The sequence below is a fragment of the Aspergillus mulundensis genome (assembly GCF_003369625.1).
Source record: "Aspergillus mulundensis strain DSM 5745 chromosome Unknown scaffold_13, whole genome shotgun sequence".
In the NCBI taxonomy this organism is placed as follows: Eukaryota; Fungi; Ascomycota; class Eurotiomycetes; order Eurotiales; family Aspergillaceae; genus Aspergillus; species Aspergillus mulundensis.
This window is the reverse complement of record NW_020797901.1, coordinates 460,049-481,669: the sequence shown is the minus strand read 5'-3', so window position 1 is coordinate 481,669 and position 21,621 is coordinate 460,049. Positions and strand designations below refer to the sequence as shown.

Below are 21,621 nucleotides of genomic sequence, written 5' to 3'. Positions count from 1 at the left end.
TATGCACACTGTGCTCCTCCAATATGTGCGTTGCGCGAGTTAGAACGCTGGACGAGCCTCAAGACGCTTCCTGGAGCCGTATTGCAGCAGATCTATGGCCAGATGGGTTGCATCAGATGTGGTCTTGTTCCACCAAGGAGACAGGATGCCAGTATCAGCTCCGGGATGAGCTTCAGTTAAACAACTTTATCTATGGTGAAGACGAAAGAGACTGGCTCCGTCACAATGCTCACACCTTCTGTGACTGGGACAGAGAAAGACGCCCACAGGCGGGCGACTGGGTCCCAATTGATCCCAAGTATAAGCCCAGACCTGGGTCGATGGCCATTCACCTCGAAGATGTCGAGCATGTCGCTGGACCCGGATGTCGGTATCCCGGCGGCTATATTGGCAAGCGGATCTCAGTGGCAGAGATGCAAGGCTGTAACGTAGTCCAATGTCTGGTGCCCAAGCGCGAAGATTGGAAGCCTGCTGTGGACGACTATCCGTTCGAAAAGGACAGTGCGCACTTCCTGTCCGGAATCCGTGCCGGTCTCTGCGGTCGCGACTCGACTGTTGTGGTGAATCCCATTCGGCATGGCGTTACTGAGATGAGCCACAAATGTCCGATTCTCGATGTATGTGGCTTAGTGTGTGGTGCATTTGCGTATACTAAGACAAACTTTCCAGCCTTTTGACTTTACCACCGACGAGATACCATTCCATCCTTGGTGCTTCGGGACATGGATGAAACTGACATGTTCGCGACTGGGTTATGTGCCCGTGGACGATCTAGTCAAATTCTTGGAGTCCCAAGGTACTTTGCCCTTTCAGCCTGTTCAGCACCACTTTGAGGGGGCTGACCGCTCTTGGGTGTATAATCCAGGCGAGGAGTGGCAGGCTGCCAACCCATTCTATGCTCCGAAACTCCGCAACCTCATGGAGCGAGCAATGGACGTGCCCTCAACATTCACCCTTCATGACGGTGTCTTCCAGCGCACTCCTCCAAAAGCCTCTTCAGACATATTTTCTCTCTTACCGGCAGAACTCCGCCACCTAGTCCTCCAATATCTCCCTTCCAAAGACATTGCCTCCCTACGGCTAGCATCGCGAACTTTCCATCAGCTCCCTGTCTCTCTTTTCTACCGTCTGCTTATCGAAGACATGCCATGGCTCTGGGAAATATGGAGCGACGACCCTCCCTACTTCTGGGCGACTGTTACAGAGAAGAACTTGCAAGACCACGAAAAAGAGGGAATAGACGTGCACGACCCCTACCGACAGGGTGGTACTACTCGATGCGTCATTTCACACACCATTGACGTTGAGAAGCATCTGGAGCAATGGACGTACCCGAAACCATCGCGGTACAAAACTAACTGGTTCACGCTCTACTGTGATATAAAGAAGAACTGGCATGAGCTCAAGGGGCTGCGGAATCGTAAGAGGATATGGGGGTTCCAGACGCAGCTGCTTGATCTCATGAATTGGAGCAAAGACCTGCGCACCTAGGTACTGATTAAGCCGTCCCTATCTTAGTCGCTGTGTGAACTAGCCCACTGGTGCGTAAAGACAATGTCTTAATTATCACTAGGATCTAATCCTGTTCTATAGCAATTGAAGGTTCCCGAGGTCGAGAAGTTCACATGCAGTCCCATTGCCCACGTAGACTACCATAGCATATGGTACTTATGAGCACATACCTACGTACTGGCTAGATACCATTCATCCCCGGACCCCAAACACCTCATATGGATATGACGCCAACTCAACATATCCACATCTAAAACCCCATATCGCTATCCCGTCCTAACATCACTGGATAGGCGTAACCTGAATCCGCTCCAGATTCCGATACGTAACATTCACATACCCCTCCTGAAACGGCTCATCCCCAACAAACCAGCTCCTTGCACTGTCCTCCCCCCGAAGAACCCACTGCATGATCTTCCTCGCCGTAACACCCGAAATCCCCGCGTTCGGCAAATCATACGCAGCGCTATGCCCAAGCGTATGACTTCCCTTCCACGCGGGCGTACTCTCCGGAAGAGAAGCATAATCGCGCTCACCCTGCCCCCGTCAACACCATGTACACTTCCGCAACCAAGTGGGAGAACAGCAGGACACTCACATTAACATACGCCACATCCCCCGCCCCCCCCCAGCATATAAAACACCGGCTTTTCGATCATCCCAGCAATGGTTACACTCTCATTGACGCTCAGAAACCCACTATTAAAGATCCCCAGGTGGCTTACACGCTCGTCATGCGCGCCGGCAGTGTACGCTTCCAGCCCACCACAGCTCTGCCCCCAGACGCCGATCCGGGTTTTATCGATGTGCGTCCAGTCGCCTTTTCCGGCATTTTCGTACACCCAGTCGATTGCTTCGGTCAGCGCGGCGGGATTCTGGCCTGTTGCTTGGCCGGATGAGTTGGAGGAGTCAACGTAGGTTTCTGGGTCGGTGAAGGCTGCGCCTGTCGCGATGGCTAACGAGCCCCAGGAGGTTATCTCGCCGAGGAAGTTGCGGAATTTGAGGCCGACTGGTCGTCAATAAAGGGTCAGGCATTTTATCTTGAAGGACTCTTGGGTGTTGAATGGAAAATATTCAAAACGTACTAAGAATTGTTAGTGAAGATCACTGCTTCAACCTAAAGGGATACGTGCCATGGATCGCAGCCGCCATTTCCCCAGACAATAACCGGGAGTTTGAGGTCAGAGCCGTACTCCTTCAGGCCAGACTCTAGCGGTTGGTAGAAGGTGTGATTTGAAAGTGATTCAACCTCGAAATAATACTAAAGGTTGTATTCAACGGTCTTGTAAGTTCGAAGATGAGGGCAAGGCAAAGGGGAGAACGGCACATATACGTACCGACTTGTAAGGGCCAGAGCCTCCATACTGGTAAGTGATTCCATTTTTAGCATCAACATCTACAAAGATTGTCTGTGAAAGGAGGCTAGCTGGTAACATACTGTTGAGCCATGGTCCGCAGCATTCGCACCAAGAGCAAGCCCGAGGGCGAGGGACATGTAAACTTTCATGATTGACGAACAATAAGTAAGTGATATGAAGTCTGCTGAGAACTACCTAAGGAAGTGCAATTTATCCCCTTAAATATGTGGTCCCAGGGTCCCCTGCCTTTACTCCAACAAGAGCGGGGATAAACGCATTGCAACCCTAGTTTCGAGGATCTGCATGGAGTACGGTAACGGCGGGGCGGCTAAGCACATCCCCGGATTAATGAAGCATACTGTTGCTACCCCGGCAAAAATGCTGCAGAATCTTGATTACAGGGTGTCCCCATCATATGGCCCCATTGGCGTCCCCATCTCTCCATTTGTCTCCATGATGTGGGGACGCGAATCTGTTCAGCCCGGGTAGTATAACCGCGAGGGCTCTGGCGTTGATCGATGGCACCACTCAAAGCATAAGTGAAGTAGAGCAAGACATCTATTCTGACCAGAACTAACACAACATGAACACTAAGGAAAGTCTGGCCAGTGTAGGTCGGCTAGCAGAGGACCAGGGAGCTCATACTATCATACATGTATCTCTTCGATCTGCAGCAATATCTTCGCACAATTAGCAAAGAGCGAACGCTATGGTAAGTGACATACCTTCTCAATAAACTGCACGCCCACAATGATCCCATCCTCATCCTGCAGATCCTGCTCTCGGCCAAATAGATTCGTGTCGCCAGGATCAAGACACGTCAGACAGGATAGAGCAAGGCCAGTGTACCGCTGGCCCATGAGTTCCGGGAGCCTCGCCGTAGCCATCTGCACCAGTGTCCGTTTGACAAGGCCCGGGGACCCTCCAGACACCAGCGCATCTCTTATAGGGCGTAGCTCGTCTCCCGGTTTGTAAGAGTTGCGGCCATTATCAGCTCCCGATGAAACCAATGAACTCCAGAGCCCGATCTCGGCAAGGCAGACTCCCAGAGTGTATATATCGTGCTGCATCACGTATCGGTCCTCAGGGTGTATCCCTTGCCGCTTCGGGTGGCATAGAGATTTTTCTCCCAGCTCGAGTCGCCTGTGAGGAATGTCCCTGCGTCACCGGGGCGGAATCGTTCGAAGCCGATGAGGAAGGAGGGTCCGAAGGGGGAATCCTGTGTCTCGAAGACGACGATGGTATCTGGGCGGATGCTCTTGTGGACGAACCCGGATGTATGCACAAACATGAGGGATCGGACAAGCTGTCTCGCTAGCTGGAAACGATCGTTGAGGGCGTGAGGCGCTTTCTGTAGGAGGATCTGGCGAAGGGTTCGAGGGTTGGAGAGCGATCGGGGGATGTCGAAGACGAGGTTAAACTTGGTGTCATCTCCTTCCCTTGATTTGACGACCCCTCGGCACGGTAGCAGGCCAAACTCGAAGGGATCCGAGTTCGAAAGACGTCTAGCCAAGTCACGGACGTGAATGGAAGCAAGATTGAGGTCAGTTTCTGGAGGGTAGGTGATTGTATCAATGAGGACGTTCTAGGCGGTGCTAGACAAACGCGAGGTGTACGCAGTGGACCATGCCAGTGGGTGCTGATCTCCTGCTAATAAGCTGCTGTCAATAAAGACGGATCGCTTTCTTGCTTTTGGCTCACGGCCCATTGCTTCCCTGAGCTGCTTGAGCTTCTTAGTAGGAACAGTGAAACAATCATTTCTCACTTTATGCCGACTAGACATGGACTAATATTATTTTAGTAATTGCGGCGAAGGACTTGCCGAAAAGTGATATTTATAGTTAATCCCTTGCTGCTGTCCCTTCATTCATAATATGCCAGTCTAGTTACTCATGACACCATGTAGGGCAAGGTCAAGGGCTCACTGTGATACTGTTTCTGTGGCATCGGAAGAGTCTACGCCTAACTTGCTGGTGTGCAGAGTCTAGAAAAGTCACTGTGCACCCACGGTAGAACAAGAACATAGACATGTAGGCTATCCTATCCATAACTCGAGCCTGCATAGACAAGCCAAGTACTCACAGCTCACAGAAAAGCCTATGACTGCACATACCTTGAGTTTTGTCTAACAAATGGAGAGGGGAGGAGGGTCGGGACGAAACTTGTGCACGTTGTGGATGAAATTAGCTTAACAAAGAAAGGTAAAGGTGAGACAAGCCAGTTCCCTTCTGAAATTAATGTTATAAGAGTCCCAGTGCTTAATCCTGGATTATTAATTAAACAGTTCTGCTCACCCTCGACTGTGAGTGCAGAATATACGATACTTGGCCCTCACAGCTGATCATAAAGCTTTCCACGAATTCTGACAAAACTCAGGCTAAAATCACGCCTACCCTAGGTACACTCTGTTTGGCCGGTAGTGATAATGATGATGATGATAATTAACGCCTCAGGAGCAATACTATCTATGTACTATGGTTTTTCATGTGGCTATATAGCCATACCTATATCTATACTTTGTAAAACTATAGTTGTTTCTTCAGAAGTTGTAAGTATTTACAGTATATATGGCCAGAATTAGTAGATATATACTAAAAGTTATAGTCCTCCGTGTAGAATTTTGCGTAATTTGGTATATTCAAAACGTGCAGCACGGAAATACCTAAGCCACGATCCCCGCAGTCAAAGTAGGTAGTAGTGGGGAGCAGGTTTCAAACCTACGACCAGTATCATACTATATGGTACTAGCCTTTAGACTTGACTTAAGAATAGAATGAGCTAGTTCCTGGCCAATAGTGCTGGCACTCTCTAGGATGCATCATGGCTGAGGTGAGCATCGATGGCTGATATGAGCCAACGCAGCCATTCAACCCCTCCGAAGAAAGATCAGCAGTGTGGGACCATGGAGCTGGAGTTAGTTCGACCTCTATTCGCCGAGCCAAGTATGCTCATCCCTTTACCAATGTAAGATTCTCAAGCTAAATATGAGGCCCTTCGAATACCGTACAAGGAAAGCTGTCGATCGAATAGATACTGGAGAATTGAATGAGGAGCGAGATGATATTCAAAAGCTGGAGCTAACTAGGGTTTTTATAGACAATTTGAGCTCCTAGAGATGAGGAGAAATCCAAATACTTTCACCGACACTTTGTGATACCCTAAGAACTGCAGATATCACAGTCGTACGGGCGAGTAATTCAGTGGTAGGCGTTGCAGTATTTCAATTAAGACTGCCCGAGGCGCCTGAGCGCTGTCAGACCGATCTGAGCGTTCTCCACCATTGGCTGACACTAAACGTCAGCCATCGTACCTGCAGTCTACCCTACATGGTATAAAGAGAGCCTTCACGCTCAGCAAAAGCAATACCAGAAACAAACCCGAGGGCCAAAACGAACGCACCATTATTTTGCTTTTTATCTGTTCTCCAGGCGCCTACGGTATCACAATGACCTCCGCCGGACCCAAACTACCCAACACAATGGAATACACCCGGTCTGCTCTCACGCCTCACCCAAACCACGATGACACCGGCTAACCCCTCCAGACTCGGCAACTCAGGCCTCAAAATCTCAAAGGTAATATTCGGCGCCATGTCGCTCGGCTCAACGGAGCACATGAAATGGGCGGTTCCCGAAGCCGAAGCCCTCCCCATCCTCAAGCACGCCTTTGACCGGGGCATCAACACCTGGGATACGGTATGACCCGTCCACCTTTCCCGGTATGCTTACAAAAATACACGGTAGTCTAATATAACGGGCGGAGCAGGCCGACGTTTACTCCTTCGGCGAATCCGAGCGGATCATCGGCAAAGCCCTAAAACACTACGCCATCCCGCGCAACCGCGTTGTCCTGATGACGAAGTGTTTCGGTGGTATCCCGGACCCCGAGGACTTTGCTGGTCTGAGTGAGGAGGACCAGTTCCGGATCTTGGCTTTCAATGACGGAATCATGGTGAACCGCGTCGGGCTGTCGCGGAAGCATATCTTCGACGCCGTGGACGCAAGTGTGCAGCGACTGGGTACATACATCGACGTCCTGCAGATCCACCGACTCGACCGCGACACACCACGCGAGGAGATCATGCGCGCGCTGAACGACGTCGTGGAGAGCGGGAAGGTGCGGTATCTTGGTGCGAGCTCGGTTTGTCTCCTTCCCACCTACAAATCATTCCATGAGGACTGGGTATTCTGATAAATGTGGTAGATGCACGCCTGGGAATTCCAAACCCTAAACACCATCGCCGCCAAAAACGGCTGGCACACCTTCATCAGCATGCAGGACTACCACTCGCTCCTCTACCGCGAGGAAGAGCGCGAGATGCACGCCTACTGCCGGGACGCCGGGATCGGGCTTGTCCCCTGGTCGCCGCTTGCGCGGGGCCTGCTTGCGCGTCCGTACAAGGAAACCCAGGAACAGCGGACGGTGCGTCAAGACAGTGACTTCTATGCTGAGCTCATGACGGGGAAGGTTACGGATGTTGATATCGAGATTATTGGGCGGGTTGAGGAGCTTGCGAGGAGGAAGGGGTGTAGTATGGCGCAGGTTGCGATGGCGTGGAGTCTTAGGAAGGGCGTTAATCCGATTGTTGGGCTTTCTAGTGTGGAGAGGGTGGATGAGGCTGCGGATGCGGTGGGATTGGCTTCGGGGGGTCTGTTGGATGATGGGGATGTCGAGTTCTTGGAGGAGCTGTATGTTGCGAAGGAGGCGTTGGGGATGATGTAGTGGAATATACTTGCGGAGAAGGCAGGTTGTTATCTCTCTCTACTGATGGATTTGAAATTGTTTATGGGAGGAATAGCTGGTTTTATGTACAATGTTAATAGGCTTCTTAGGGCCAGACCACCTGTAGCCCTAAGACTAACCATCTTTATGAGTGGAGATTTCCTAGACGTCATTTCCAGATAACCATCGTCTCCCTCACGGTCAATTGGACTGAATCATTAACAAGTAAATTCCGACTTATACACTTCGCTCGCCGAGTACCTTCTCAATCCGCCTTAGCCCATCGAGTGCAAAAGCTGGTAAGACAAAATTTCTGCACACAATGCCCCACTCGGTCCGGCACTGGCCGGGTGGCATCCCCAGCTGCATCAAGCGACATCCGGTGGAGGATTTGTCAATCGAGGAGCTGAAGGAGGAAGTCAAAGGGTGGCTCTTATTTGTCAAGGTAAGTTTTGGGCTGATGTAATGCATGGCGAGACGTTAAACTAATGTTCTCAGGAAACATGGGTGGCCCGTCCAGACAGCATGGAAGACGACGACGAGTATGAATTAGATCAACGCCGGGCGCTGGTGGAACAATGGGCGTCTGCCAGCCAGGGGTTCCGCGATGTATCTTGCCCTGTTTTCGCTCGATGATGTGTCAAGGGGGCTAATGATGCCAGTCGTTCCACGCCCGGGCCAATTTCGAAGATCTCCGCTATCCAGCCGAAGCAATGGAGCGCATAGAGGAGACCATCCAGCAGTATAATCCCCAGGGGCTCATCTGTCTCGTACCAATTGATAAAGGTCGGCCTGTGGATTACGCGCGCTTCATTAAATTTGCGATCCTGCTCTACCGCTATGATCCTGAGACCGGACACTGTCTGGGAGATTCTTACATGCCAGAGGCTGCTGTATTGAACCCCGTTTCGGACATGACCAACAGATTTGAGGACTTCCTTCGCTGGTCTGATCTTGAGACGGCTGATTTCCGGTCGATATACTTGACCCGCTCGGGAAGTGTCGTCTACAATGGCTTTCTAGGACCGTATCTACTGCTTGATGAAGAAGGGCTAAGGACAGGCCGTCTTTCACTCGTGCAGTTCAAGCAAAATGGAGCTGTCGAAGATCTGGTGGAAATCCGCCCATTCAATATGTTTTGGCCGTACCTAGACCTCACCGTTCACATCAAAGGATTGGAGGAGATAAGGCATTGTGACGGAGGGCGTAGGCATCAAAATACACCGTGAGAGAACCCCATTCCTTTCCCCTTCTGGAGATGGTATACTAACTGAATATAGCATCAACATGGACCTACCCATCCTCGATATCGTGTGTCATGCATCGGAGGCGAACCAACTCCCCTCCGACATCTCCCTCTCCACCCGCGAGCAATGGGCCGAAGACATCGAGCTCTACGCACCGGGGTACCTAGCACTCGAAGAAGCCGGACGCGGAGCAGAGTACGACTTTTCTCGATTTTCAGTACCGCGCGATATTGCAGGCGTACAAAAGCGCGTTTGGGAGAAGTTGAAGGCAGGCGACGTACCGCGGTTTCAGTATCTGCCTAATGTCCCGCCAGAGCAGCGGCCGCCACAGCTTCAGCTGCAGACTCAAGCCCAGACGGGTCCTCGTCCAATGGACTTCCAGGGGATGCTTGCGGCATTGGCTCGTCAGCATGCTGATCGCCAGAGTGAGTAAGGTGGATGACGAGTCAACTACACGACGGCAACTACCTGCACGACTATCATGGATAATGCACTTTTATAACCCGGTCTCCTGCGAAATGCTTTTCAATTCCCTCTATTTGTCTACCAGAAGGGAAAGTGCGATGATCTATGTAACTGACTACCTTGGACCTGCATTCCGACCCAAACTCCTGAAGGCGTTGACTCCCTTGATCATCTTTCTCCTTCCTCTTTTTTCTCTTCCTCTTTTCTTCCGCTTGTTAACAAACTCCAAACCCCCACCATGGACGAAATCACCCTCCAAGCCTTCAACAAACAATCCGCTCTGCGGTCCTCACCACGCCCAAGAAATACACCAGCTACCACAGCATCTCTTTCCACTGGGATACAGAGCCTCCTAACGTTGACGTTGAAAAGTTCCAGCTTCTCCTCCAACACCTGCACCTCCCCCCAGCAACAGAGATAACCATCCCAAAGGACCACGTCGCACCGGGATTTATCATTTCCAAACCAATGTGCGATATAATAATTAGCATTGACGAAGCCCGGATGGAGTCCGGATTACCGGGGAACCCGCTTGTAATTATGCACTACGCCGGCCACGCCGTCAACTTGTCAAGAAACAGGACGACAGGCTCGTCTTCGTGGAGGATCCCTCGACCGTTGCGGACGAGGACGGCGATGCTATCAAGCCCCCGGCCCCAAGTATCGGTATCGACGTTGAGTCCTGGTTGCTGTCAAGCGCTGACCCGTCCCGTATCCCTTCAAACTCAACATCGACTTCCTGTTTCTCTTCGACTCCCCTGAATACGCTGAAATTGAGCCAACTGCCCGCGAGGCTGAGACGACGACGCGCATCGTCGAAGTCATTGCTGCCCCGTCCGTCAAAGGGACGTTGGTAGCGGAGTCTGCTCGCCGGATGCAAGCAGGTGGGAATCTCGAAGTCGTCGAGTTCGTAGACTTAATTAGACTTAATTAAGTCAGCGTGGCCGAGGCCAACGCATTTTCTGACTATGGGCACTGGCACGATCTGCCTGGATCCAATGGACCATGGGCCGCTTGTGGGCTTGATGCCGGCGCTGTCGTCTCCTGCTTCCGCTGGCTATCCTCGTGCGCTCTTCAGTGTTCACCTATCCGAGCTCATGAGCGACGACCAACGGAGTGATTTTGACAAGTGGCGGAACTTTCTAGGGAACATGGCCCTTGTGGGGATGTATACGAGCCTGAACGGCTCATCATGTTTTCTTCTACTATGTCCCTGGAATATGTGGACCAGGTTAGCTGGTATGAGGGGGTACAAACTGATTTTTGAGACTGATGGGACGGATTCTTTTGCTGGTAGTCATGGCCTTGGTCGAAAACGCAGACGAGAAGAGGACTCGGCGACGCCGCGTCTTGTTTTGCCAGAGTGATCCGAGTTATTTTGATAGTTACTTTCATCTTGGTGTCTTGGTTTGGTATCGCACAGCTTACTAGCAAGACAGCCAGGCTCCACTCGGTTAAAAGGACTAATACGTGTCCTAGGGATACAATATTTGGAGCTGCAGTCACTTCAATAATTTCTAACTCGAAGAACGCCGGCTGCCAAATGCCGAGTACGTTATATGAGTTCAAAATCCTGCCAAGTGGAAATTTCCTTAAGCCCCTCGTAGCCAGGAAGCCTCGCATCTACACGCCCTACTCGCCTATAGCAGGAGATGCTTGTATGGTCCCTGCTAAGCAAAATGCCACTCCTGCCCGAGCCACCAACAAGCAGCACCCAGTATGGCTGACCAGAGACTATCTCCCCCTCAGCGCTGTCAACATCAGGGAAGACACCGAAGTCCTCCTCCTTACAACCTGCAAGGGACGTGATCTTGAACCTATCCTGTGGACGCGGTCGATCTCCATTTTCAATAGATGATAACCTGACTTCCACAGGAGCCAAGTACCCCCTCACCTTAATCGACGCCTCTTTCAAAGCCCCATACGGATCCCCACCCAGCGGGACAAGGCACACATCCAGAATCTCCAAGTCAGAATGCGAATACACCTCCGGACTCGCCAATATAACCCTCCCGGTAACAGACGCCCACGACCACGTCGGAGCCTGGTACGCGCGAATCCTCGCACTAGACCGCGCCCTCTCAAAGCCATCATAGTCATACACCATCCACAACAGCGCCGCCGGAAAGTCACCACTCCACAAGCCAGCCCAATACGACGACGGCGTCTGGGACTGCATCGAGCGCGCGACACCAGAAATCGCAGTGAGCTTGTCGGACTGGTCGGTTAGGTCTCGGCTGCTGTAGTGGTCCACGACCATGGCCCACTTTCGGTTGAAGGGGGCCGTCTGGATTGCCATTTTGACGGGCGTCGCTGCGTTGTTATGTGGGCGCAGTTGACACTCACATCGCGACTCGGTCCTGCACTCGAAGGTGACTTCCTCGGCGGTGTAGTGCAGGATCCGAGGGGAGAGGATACTCTCCTGCAGCGTCCAGCCACGATATGACAAGGCGCTTTGCCTAGGCGCGTTCCAGACGTGGTGGGCGAATGTGTCGAAGCCGAGAGGCGCGCCCTTTCTGCGGATGAATACAGCGGACTCGGACGATTCTCCGTTCGAACCAGGGCACTCGAAGCGTTTGACACTCGAGTTCGATACCCGGTTCGGGTCGCGCAGGAAACCTTGCTGACTATCCGCCGCGCCGTCCGTGGCGATCGTGACCCACGAATCGCTGTAGTACTCGTACATCTTGGCGGACTGCGCGAGCCAATCTTCTTTCTCGTCTTGCATGATGCAGAGGGAGTCGATCCAGAGGTATTCGATGCCCAGGTTCTGGCATACCTCTATGGCATGCTGGAATGTAAGGGGCAAGGCGGTCGAGGGGATTTGCTCTACGAACTCGGGGAGTGTGCTCTTCCGCAGGCTTTGCGAGATTTTTCCGCCCCAGCAGTGGCTTAGCGTTGCGTATTTCCCGCGGGCCGCGGGGTTGTTTAGGTATAAGTATGGTCTTGGAAGGTCTTTGCCGACACACACTAGTCGATCTGGCATCACGGGGTCTGAGGCTGAGGATCTTGCGCATTCAGTATGGTTTTCCACGCAGTTGGTAATCCAGTCCATGGCCAACGCGATGCAGCGGTCTTGAGATGCATCTTGGTGCACATGACGAGCTGGTCCTATCAACGGCCACTTGGCCGGTTTGTCTAGGAAGGCATTAGTTAAACTTGGACATCCACGCAACGTTATGAATACCAACCTTCCAAGCAATAGACCTCAAGCTCAGCAACTTGAGAGTACTCAGTCTGCAGGACCAACGACAACGGGGCAGGCAGCCGTCTCTTTGATTCCGATGCCGAGTCAATAACCGCTTCCGATCGAATCGTAAAGCCAATGATTTCTTTTCCAGGAAGATGCGAGGGAACCACAAAATCCTGCGTCAACTCCATCACCGCCTGCAGCAGCATACGGCAGATGAAACAGCCCTTGCGCGCGGAGTCGTCCATCTTCCATAGTGGCATCCCGAGGAAGCCGGACCCTTCTTCGTCGCCTCTTATTCGGAGGTCCTGGCAGAGTTGGCATGATGCGTTGCTTGGGGGAGGCGGGAAGTATGTGCGGTTGGCGAGCATGGTGGATTGTTTCAACTGCCTTTTCAATCCAGCCTCGCTATATTACCCTTGAAGGAATGTAGAACTGGGTTGGCAGAGAAGATTTCTTGGTTGGGCTCAGCCTCAAGCCTGAGAATGAGGGGTTGCAGGCTCTACTTCGGATTGGCCAGTGTCTAATGCCCGGGGTCTGCATAGTGAACAACAGATAAGGATACAGGTTCCGTGCCACGGTCATCATAGGCCATGATTCTCGCGTTGAGAAACATATAAGAACGTTCGATCAAGCCAGTTTATCGAAAAAGTAATTTACAAACTACGGCATGGGCAAGCATATCCAATCAATCTAGGTGGCTGAGACAGGGCGCTTGACGACTGGACCAGCAACGCCGAAGTCCCATTGCCAACAAACCTTACCGCCTCACCTACAACATAAACACAGCCACTCCACAGCCTCACCAAGCACCAGTTCAACCTTTGGACTGGAACTGAACAGTGAAGTTGGAACCCCGGGCACTGCAAAGTGGGGCGAGTGGGTACAAAAGACGGGCCTCCCCGGGGCCCGCTCCCGCCAGTTTCCCGAGTCCCCACCGTTCACACGTTCCTCGAGATCACGGGTGCATCAGATCAACGTCTCACCCTCTTCCCTTTGCAGATAATCATCCAATTTACCTAAAGAACTCCTTGTGGCCTATTCCTCGTCGTCCACATACATCATCTCAAGATACTTCCCCACCTGCGCCCGCAAGCCTTCTTCTCTGACGTACGAAGAAACGATCTCCATTTTTCGAAGAGCACAACCGCTATCCCCAAGCCCCAATCGAAAGCAAAGCTTTGAGTGACAAGATGTCGGAGGCCTGGCAAGGTGTCATTGACGCGGATCTGAGGTACCTCGCGCAGCTGCGCTATCCAGACCTCTCAGCAAATGACGCGTACGTCGCATATTGTACCGACATCGTTGAGTCTGTAGCGGGTGCTGCGGGCCCTGTCTTTGATACCGCACTGGACTTGGCAGAGATCTTCTTTCTGATAAAGTGTCCTGAACTGCTCCGCTACACCCAAGTGGGCCGCCTAAGCAAGAAGGGGGTGGAAAAGCTCATCGACTATTTCCGGGGCCTTTCGGCAGATCCTCAGTCTACGCTTGGCAATCTTACGGCAGACAAGAAAGAGATCTCTACTCAGCTTGCCTCCAACATTGTTAAGCAACTTGAGTCCAGTGCACTGGGCCAGGCAACCGCGGTCACCAATGGCGTTGGCACAGCGGCTGCGGGTGCCAGCCTTTCCGGCGAAAGCGGGACGAATATTCAGGAAGTCGTCGCGGACAATACCAGTGCTCAAGCTACGTCGGCAGCTTCTGCCAGCTCTGGCCCTGCGGAGTCATTCCTCGATCGCATCAACTACCTGGAATGCTGGAACACAGCGTTGCGAACGATCCAGACTGCCCAGGCGCAGCAGATCATCAGGGCCCTAAATGTCATCGCCGACCATCTCGGCGACAGGAACTGCATCGCTGTGATGGGCGCTGGAGGTCCCGATGGCTTCGCCCGGCCGATCTACGACCTGATCAAAATGAAGATCAACAAGATTGACGCGGCGGACCGCAAGAATCATCGCTTCTTCATCTACCATGACTCAAACAATTGGCACCCAGCATTCGAAAGGTTGACACGCGAGAACACATTGCCGTCGCAATTTGTCAATAACCCTTGCGATGACCTCGACCATGTTTGTCTGTTCATGCGTGAAGTCAGACAAAAACTTATCGCGAAGGACGAAAAACTTGGAAAGGCCATTACTTTCCACCTACTCATCCCCTCGTGGTCTAAACTCCAGATCAAGGAGCCGCTTCATTTTCCAGAGGACCTCTACCCATTGCAGATTGAGGGGCTGAAGCACGGAGGTCAGGACCAAGTCGAGCTGAATCTCCCAAGAGCACCCGTTGGGCTTCTCCACGGGGTGTCGAATGTTCTTGATCCCAACCACTGGAACACAATAGCAGGGGGCACCAGTGCCGCGGTAACAGTTCAAACTGTAGGCTGGGGAATAAACGGCGCATGCCTTGCTGTGGGTATCGGTCTGGGCACTCTTACAGGCGCTGGCATGCTCCTTGCTGCTCCAGTATGGGTGGGGAGCGCAGCGCTTGCTATGCCCGCATCAGCTCCGGTCATAGAAGAAACCATTTACGATGCGCTACGTGAAGAGGACCCGAGGGTGCTGGGGTCTAAGGAACGCCTGCCAAGGCGTCGTTGAACGGGATGTCGTAGTTCACTTTCACTAATGTCATGACTTCTTTTATCCTGTTAATAGTTCTCTGCAGAATTTGTTCAGGCTGAATCTCATTTGACTTGCGAGATACTCGATAGATTGGATACCTTGGAATCAGACAGCCTCATTCTCTCCTCAACGCTCCATGGTCGACATGGATCAAACCAACTTGAAGTATGATAGGTCTCCGTGCCTTTTTACATGATCATGATTTAATGACCAGATCCTCTTCGTAACTAACACTACCGTAGCTTTTTCCCCCAACACTCGACAGAAACAAGACGGTTGACCATGAGGTTACCAAGAGAACCGAGTAAACATATACACCGTATTTCAATAGTACTTGGTATTCGGAGGGAGACCCTCCTCTTGCTCCTCTTTCTGAAAGTCAACCCAGTTAGTATCTAAGGCGCACCAAAACACAGCAAAGAGGACAGACATACCAGTGCCTCGCCAAACTGTTCGACAAGCTGTATTTTATGATTACAGAACCGTAAATTCTTCTCCCCAAGCTCCGTAAACGTCGTCGAAACATCAAAGTCAATCCACACCATCCTATTCGACTTAGACTCTGTCTCGTCCCGAACAAGCAGTATGTTCTTAGGATAAACGTCCTTATGAATAACACCAGCCTTTTGAATCTCCTTCATGCCTTCCATGGCCTGGGGGTACAACGCATCATCAAAATCGACACAGTTGAGACTCTCGGCGTTGGGAAGATACTCCAGCAGAATAGCGCTGGAATGAAACTTATCACAAATAAAATGGTTCAGCGCGGGCTTGAATAAGGCCGGGTCGATGCATTTAATAACGCCGTAGAAACGGGGGACGAAGCCGCGTTCGCAGACCCCGGCTGCGGAGAGGTTCTTGTATGCGTTTACCTCGCAGCGGAAGCGGTTAAGGTCCCGGCCTTTTTTACTATAGCCCGGGTCTCCGTTGTCATGGTACTGGTTGCATTGGTATAGATCAAGGGCAAAGCGGGTGATTTTCACTTACGACCTTCGTTGCGTACTTTTTCCCATTAATATCCACCTCGAAGATTGTGGAAGCATCAGTGTCCAGATCTGTCTGTTGATGCGAATCTTTGACAGATCGACGTCTAGCAGACCATTACTCGATGGATTGATTGATGACATTGTGTTAGAATTCTTGTTCCATGAAGATGTTGGACTGAGGTTGTGGGTAGACTATGACAGCCGCATAGATGTATACAACTTGTTCACTATGCTCATTCCCCCATACTCTCGAATACTCCAGTCTGGGTAATTACTATTTGAATTTGATTAGGTCTCAACCGCCTTCTTTTATTCTTCAGCTTCCAATCTGTTTAGCCATTCCAACATCCCGCAGTCACGTCACACCACCTACAGTCAACAGCTCCTTCCTAACAAGGCAACCTTCAAAAGGTGCCCATTGATTGCCTGTCCTTGCTACAGCTAACTGATTTCACCCAATGAAGACCAAAACATACAACGTGGACGTTCCTGAGAGCACTAGTCACAGAAGCTTGATGTTTTCTATCCTACGTAGAAAATAACATTAACAAGCATTTTAAATATATGTCACGTAAATGTGGAGCTTTGACTCCTGCCTCTAACTTTTGAAGAACCTCTCGCTCCTTTCTCATTCTCTTTTCTATTATTGGATAACAACATTTCTAGTCGGTACGGTAATCGTGGACCACATGATATATATAATAGACCAAAAACTACAGATCATCACTCAGCATCTGACGTGAAGACACAGCGCCTACGGCTTTATTTGTGTAAGGATGATCTCCGCCAAGCTGAAATTGCCCAGAACCTCAAGCACTACTGCCTACACCAAGCCCTGCTTTCTGCTCTTGTTTGTATGTGAGCTACATCATCCGATTGGTGTTCGGATACTTTTCCGATGTTGTGCTCGGGGTAAAGCTCGCCCGAGCATGATCGGAGCAAGGCCGAGCGCCCGAGGCCGTTTATTAGTGAGCGACTGCGGGGAACCACCACACCCCGCCATCCCAACACCTGTCCTCGCTCACCTTCACCAACATCCCCTCTCTTGCAGTCGCTTGTACATCCAAATCTCTCCCTTCCTTGACTGGATCAATCGGATATGGCCCTCAACACAGCCCTCAGCACCGCCCTGCAAAAGGGCACGACGGCCTACGGGTTCTGGCTTACGTATGTCATTGCCATCGATCCATTCACGAGCCGTGAGAAGACTCGATTCCAACACGAGATATTGATAGTGGTACAGACTCCCCGGCGCCGGCGTCGCAAAGACAATCCTCCGCTCGACAGCACAGCACGCAAACAGATTCAGCTGGGTCCTCGTCGATGCCGAGCATGGGCTGATTTCGGATAAGGATTATTATGAGGTACCGCCCTCAAGAACTCGAGTACTAGTATTTGGGGCAATTGATGGCTAATGGATATGTAGCTCACAAACGCCGTCGCCTCCGAAGGCGCAAGCCCGATCGTCCGCGTTCCCTGGGGCGAGGAATGGCTGATCAAGCGTGCCCTCGACGCTGGAGCCCACGGGATCCTCACGCCAATGTGTCACTCGCCTGTACATTTACCAAAATACCCCCAAAGTTCAATTGATATGAGTCGCTGATACATTGACGTGCAGGAGGACGCCGCCAAAGTCGTCAGCTACTGCAAGTACCCGCCACAAGGAACGCGCGGGTACGGGCCGATGTTCGCTTTGCACTCGTTTCCCGAGGTTTCGGGGGCGGAGTACGATGCGGGCGCGGATAAGAACACGGCTGTGTTTGTGCAGATTGAGTCGAAGGGCGGGCTGGCGAGTGTGGAGGAGATTGCGGCGGTGGAGGGGTTGGATGGGGTTCTTATTGGTGAGTTGCCAGCAATTGCTAAGGAAGGGAGCGTCGGGTTATCTAACGATGAGTGCAGGTCCGTTCGATCTCGCGAAGCAAATTGGTGTTCAGCGCGGTGGGGAGGAACATGAGGCTGCTATTCAGCGGATCTTGAAGGCGGCCAAGGGTGCTGGGAAGACGGCGGCGATTTTCTGTATGTCTCTGACCGGTTTCGCTGATATATATCTGACGATGACATCATAGGCTCGGACGGCAACGACGCACAGAAGCGCATCCAACAAGGCTTTGACATGGTCTCCATCACTACCGACGTCGGTGTCCTGGGCAGTGGGATGCTGCGCGAGCTGGGAGTGGCGAGTGGACAGATTGAGGGAGGAAAGTCTCGCGATGGATACTGAGCTCGGTCGGGGGGATGGAAATGAATTGGAGAGTGGGATACACTGGCAATGATCACTGTCTTATAAGACATATTAAGTACGTCCCATCAACGAATAGCAGCCGGGCTAGCTCAATCGGCAGAGCGTGAGACTCTTAATCTCAAGGTTGGGGGTTCGACCCCCCCGTTCGGCTTCTCTTTTTGTCCCAAAACTTTTTTTCTACACCTTCTAGATGCTGTGGATCTTTTTGCCCTAACATAGAATGGAATTTGAACGCGTTGGTTGGGGTGGGTTGAATCTGCACTGACTGACTACGGTACCGGTCGGCCTTCTGCTCCTCAGGCTGCCTCTTTTCCCGAACATCAGCACACAATTAGGCATCGTATTCTGGCCCTTCAGTGACCTAGGCCAGACATGTCAATGGCAGAATTCTGCGAGGAGCTCAGAGCGACCAGTCCAGTATTCGCTGCATGACAGAAAAGAGGCACGAGCTCTTGTACAGGGGTGGTCGAACCCTGGCCCAGCCAGCACTACACACGCCTCGGTAGACAACGAATCATCCAGAATGACATCGAGATACATCTGGAAATATAGATCGGCTGCGACGGTCCAGATCTTGTCACCGCTACTCCATGGGATTCCTGGTCTGGACTCTGGGGCAGGGCAGGCTCGTGCCGCGCCGACGATGCCCAGCCATGCAGAGCCTCGCAAAACAAAAACAAATCATCGTCGACGCGGCCAGGCCCCAGAGTCTAGATCCAGATCTGTGTCTAGACCTGGAAGGCTGGAGCTGGACCTGGCCCAGGCCTCCATCGACCTTTTCCACGTGGGAGTGGACCTGATTCATGTTACCGAGATGAACGTCCTGCAGGCCATTTTACACCCTGGTCCCCGGCCCCTAGAACCCTGTTAATTCCAAAAACTAGGGCTCTCAATCTATACGAAGTGGCTGTGCAACATTCGGAAGGCCTGTCAGCTGGACGCTAATAATTTTAATCAATCTGACACCGTCACTTCCTTGACGCCTCATGTGTCCAAATAGTCCACTCACATCTGCTCAGGCCCAGGTAGCCCTGCTCGAGCGGTTGGACAATCTCAGGGCTATGCCTGCATGAACTAGAAGGCTCACCCCAGAGCTCTTCGCCCTGCATGGAATTGTTCTTACATTGTTGCCTAACAATCCCACAGACCCCTGTCATGCCCGGGCTCGAACGGCCCAGACCTCAGTCCGGTATCAGCATTTAGTTTGTACATTGGAAGCACTCACCGGGTCACTGTCAAGCAAAAGCAATTACCGGCGCTCAGACCATTGCCTACCTCCCCATCATTGCTGGCTTGATGATCTGGAATCTCCGATACGTTGTCTTAAAATGCGCCGTCAAGTACATCCCGCTGTTTTCGGCGATGCTCGTCTTCGCTGTCACTTCTACTTCCTTATCTTTCTTTGCTTAAAGACTTCTACAGAGCTACTTGACCTTCTTCAACAGCCAGCATACCTTGCAACCAGTTCCCGCTTGGAAGTCCCTTGTCCCTGTAAACGACAAACATCCAGCCAGCGTTGAGGGGGTACCAATAGGCCGGGCTGGCTATAGGGCGCTATGTCCTGGTCCATCGACGAAGCAGTCTCATTCATCACGATGATCTTCACCATTCCGACCTTCATCCTCGCTCTATGGGGCATCCTGCGGTACTACCGACGTGCAAGAAGCAACAGACCTGGTAGGTTCGACCGCAAAATTCTCTAAACCTCTGTCGCTAACAAGCGGATGTTGCTCCCGATCAAGGTCACCTCCTCCGCGTCAACAGTCCTCCATCTTCACCTCCATATACGCACTCGTCGCCGATCGACGGCTTTCCTGACCTTGAAACCGGATGGGTCCAGTTCAACCAGATAACTACCAGTAGTAAGTGCACGGCGCCGGACTCCTCGCGGTAGCATGCTAACCGGACAGCAATATCTCGCGCAGGTTCTTTCCGGGTCGACCAGCGGTTACGGCGTGACGGGTGACATGGACGGTATGGACGGGAATATTGCTGGGAAAACAAGGTTATAAATAGGGCTCAAGCGAGAATCTCACACACAGTCTATACAGCGGATGAAAGCCCCGACTCCTTAATAAATTACACTGATCTTCCGGACAGTAGACATCCTCTCCATCCCATCATCACTTATTTATTGTCAGTACCTCCCGCAAAAACATGTCCCGAAAACGCAAGCGCACCGGCCACGGCTGGACAATCAGAAAAAAGAAAACAGTCATCCCTCCAGAACCACCCCTCCCTCCATCCCCCCCGGAACCCACCACACGCAGCACCCACCCGCACCCCCAAGCCCAATCCCTCTTCTTCCGACTCCCCGCCGAACTCCGAGACCAGATCTACACCGACATCTTCACCTGGCCCGAGCGCACCCACATCGCCTGGGTCGGCGGCCGCGGCCGCGGCCGCAAATTCCGCAGCTTCCTCTGCAAGGTGCCGGAAGCGAAGCAGCTGGAGCGGACAGCGCGCGGGGAACTGTGCAAGTGGTGCACAATCGACCATTTCAAGTGCTCGACGCGCAAGAAGTATTCTGGCGAGGTCAAGGTGGCGCCGCTGCCCGATGAGAAGGCGGGCGTGAGGGTGGGCGCGATGCTGAGGTGTTGTCGACGCGTGTGAGTACCGCCCTGTTGTCTTTGATTATGGTGGTATGGTGGAAGTGACCGGGCCCCGGGGCGGATACCATAGGTATAACGAAACGATCCACACGCTGTACAGCAGAAACACCTTCTACGTCGAGAACCCGCGCACCCTCCTCGAGATGTCGACGCGCATGCCGCAGCCGCATCTGCGCCTTATTCCGTCGCTGACGCTGGAGTCGCCCAGGTTCCATCGGGATTACTTCGATTGGGACGACGAGAGAAACATGGCGCGGTGGAAGGCGGTTGTTGATGCGCTGGGGAAGTTCGAAGGGCTGGTCGAGCTGTGCATTATCGTGCGGCGGCGCTACGAGTATGCCCACCTGCTCGACTTGATTTTGAAGCCCGTTAGGGCGGCGGAGGATGCGGGGGCTTTTGCGGTGGCCCCGCGGCTTATTCTCAAGGGGACTGATCTGTATGGGTTTGGGGAGTTGTGTTCGAGGCATGTGGATTTGGAATATCCTTGGGAGGTGATCTGATCTCGTACCTGTGGTAGGGAGTTTGGGCTACGGGCAGAGTTCGGCTTACTCGGGGTTTACTGCACCCGGCTTGGTCCCAAGTGTCGTTGATAAGCGTTGACAGTATTGGGGTTTTAGATTGGAGGTGTGACCTGACGTTGACATCTGGATAACTTGGAATCTTTAT

The 21,621-nt window shown here is 52.2% G+C and overlaps 12 protein-coding genes across 12 annotated transcripts; 7 read left to right on the top strand and 5 right to left on the bottom strand.

The window, feature by feature from the left end:
* Positions 1-23: 23 nt before the first annotated feature.
* On the top strand, positions 24-1,491 carry DSM5745_09760 (uncharacterized protein; the record flags this gene model as incomplete). Its single annotated transcript, XM_026751776.1, has 2 exons — positions 24-617; positions 670-1,491. The coding sequence occupies 2 exons, from the start codon at positions 24-26 to the stop codon at positions 1,489-1,491; spliced, it is 1,416 nt and encodes a 471-aa protein (XP_026599508.1).
* A 303-nt stretch (positions 1,492-1,794) lies between these two features.
* On the bottom strand, positions 1,795-3,019 carry DSM5745_09759 (uncharacterized protein; the record flags this gene model as incomplete). Its single annotated transcript, XM_026751775.1, has 6 exons — positions 1,795-2,049; positions 2,238-2,521; positions 2,563-2,596; positions 2,642-2,773; positions 2,850-2,876; positions 2,951-3,019. 6 exons carry the CDS (start codon positions 3,017-3,019, stop codon positions 1,795-1,797), a joined length of 801 nt encoding a protein of 266 aa, XP_026599507.1.
* A 498-nt stretch (positions 3,020-3,517) lies between these two features.
* Positions 3,518-3,757, bottom strand: DSM5745_09758 (uncharacterized protein; the record flags this gene model as incomplete). The annotated part of the gene is made up of 2 exons (XM_026751774.1): positions 3,518-3,550; positions 3,596-3,757. 2 exons carry the CDS (start codon positions 3,755-3,757, stop codon positions 3,518-3,520), a joined length of 195 nt encoding a protein of 64 aa, XP_026599506.1.
* Positions 3,758-3,939: 182 nt separating this feature from the next.
* DSM5745_09757 (uncharacterized protein) lies at positions 3,940-4,653 on the bottom strand (the record flags this gene model as incomplete). Its single annotated transcript, XM_026751773.1, has 2 exons — positions 3,940-4,455; positions 4,636-4,653. 2 exons carry the CDS (start codon positions 4,651-4,653, stop codon positions 3,940-3,942), a joined length of 534 nt encoding a protein of 177 aa, XP_026599505.1.
* A 1,738-nt stretch (positions 4,654-6,391) lies between these two features.
* Positions 6,392-7,592, top strand: DSM5745_09756 (aldo/keto reductase; the record flags this gene model as incomplete). The annotated part of the gene is made up of 3 exons (XM_026751772.1): positions 6,392-6,565; positions 6,636-7,010; positions 7,074-7,592. The coding sequence occupies 3 exons, from the start codon at positions 6,392-6,394 to the stop codon at positions 7,590-7,592; spliced, it is 1,068 nt and encodes a 355-aa protein (XP_026599504.1).
* Positions 7,593-7,914: 322 nt separating this feature from the next.
* Positions 7,915-9,272, top strand: DSM5745_09755 (uncharacterized protein; the record flags this gene model as incomplete). The annotated part of the gene is made up of 4 exons (XM_026751771.1): positions 7,915-8,037; positions 8,091-8,201; positions 8,255-8,817; positions 8,873-9,272. 4 exons carry the CDS (start codon positions 7,915-7,917, stop codon positions 9,270-9,272), a joined length of 1,197 nt encoding a protein of 398 aa, XP_026599503.1.
* A 1,000-nt stretch (positions 9,273-10,272) lies between these two features.
* On the top strand, positions 10,273-10,671 carry DSM5745_09754 (uncharacterized protein; the record flags this gene model as incomplete). Its single annotated transcript, XM_026751770.1, has 1 exon — positions 10,273-10,671. One exon carries the CDS (start codon positions 10,273-10,275, stop codon positions 10,669-10,671), a length of 399 nt encoding a protein of 132 aa, XP_026599502.1.
* Positions 10,672-10,859: 188 nt separating this feature from the next.
* DSM5745_09753 (HET domain-containing protein) lies at positions 10,860-12,865 on the bottom strand (the record flags this gene model as incomplete). The annotated part of the gene is made up of 2 exons (XM_026751769.1): positions 10,860-12,442; positions 12,496-12,865. The coding sequence occupies 2 exons, from the start codon at positions 12,863-12,865 to the stop codon at positions 10,860-10,862; spliced, it is 1,953 nt and encodes a 650-aa protein (XP_026599501.1).
* Positions 12,866-13,687: 822 nt separating this feature from the next.
* DSM5745_09752 (uncharacterized protein) lies at positions 13,688-15,091 on the top strand (the record flags this gene model as incomplete). Its single annotated transcript, XM_026751768.1, has 1 exon — positions 13,688-15,091. The coding sequence occupies one exon, from the start codon at positions 13,688-13,690 to the stop codon at positions 15,089-15,091; it is 1,404 nt and encodes a 467-aa protein (XP_026599500.1).
* Positions 15,092-15,439: 348 nt separating this feature from the next.
* DSM5745_09751 (uncharacterized protein) lies at positions 15,440-16,242 on the bottom strand (the record flags this gene model as incomplete). Its single annotated transcript, XM_026751767.1, has 4 exons — positions 15,440-15,487; positions 15,550-16,053; positions 16,103-16,170; positions 16,215-16,242. The coding sequence occupies 4 exons, from the start codon at positions 16,240-16,242 to the stop codon at positions 15,440-15,442; spliced, it is 648 nt and encodes a 215-aa protein (XP_026599499.1).
* Positions 16,243-17,200: 958 nt separating this feature from the next.
* Positions 17,201-18,322, top strand: DSM5745_09750 (HpcH/HpaI aldolase family protein; the record flags this gene model as incomplete). Its single annotated transcript, XM_026751766.1, has 6 exons — positions 17,201-17,268; positions 17,345-17,465; positions 17,528-17,656; positions 17,720-17,942; positions 18,001-18,117; positions 18,168-18,322. 6 exons carry the CDS (start codon positions 17,201-17,203, stop codon positions 18,320-18,322), a joined length of 813 nt encoding a protein of 270 aa, XP_026599498.1.
* Positions 18,323-20,500: 2,178 nt separating this feature from the next.
* DSM5745_09749 (uncharacterized protein) lies at positions 20,501-21,455 on the top strand (the record flags this gene model as incomplete). Its single annotated transcript, XM_026751765.1, has 2 exons — positions 20,501-20,952; positions 21,026-21,455. 2 exons carry the CDS (start codon positions 20,501-20,503, stop codon positions 21,453-21,455), a joined length of 882 nt encoding a protein of 293 aa, XP_026599497.1.
* Positions 21,456-21,621: the final 166 nt, after the last annotated feature.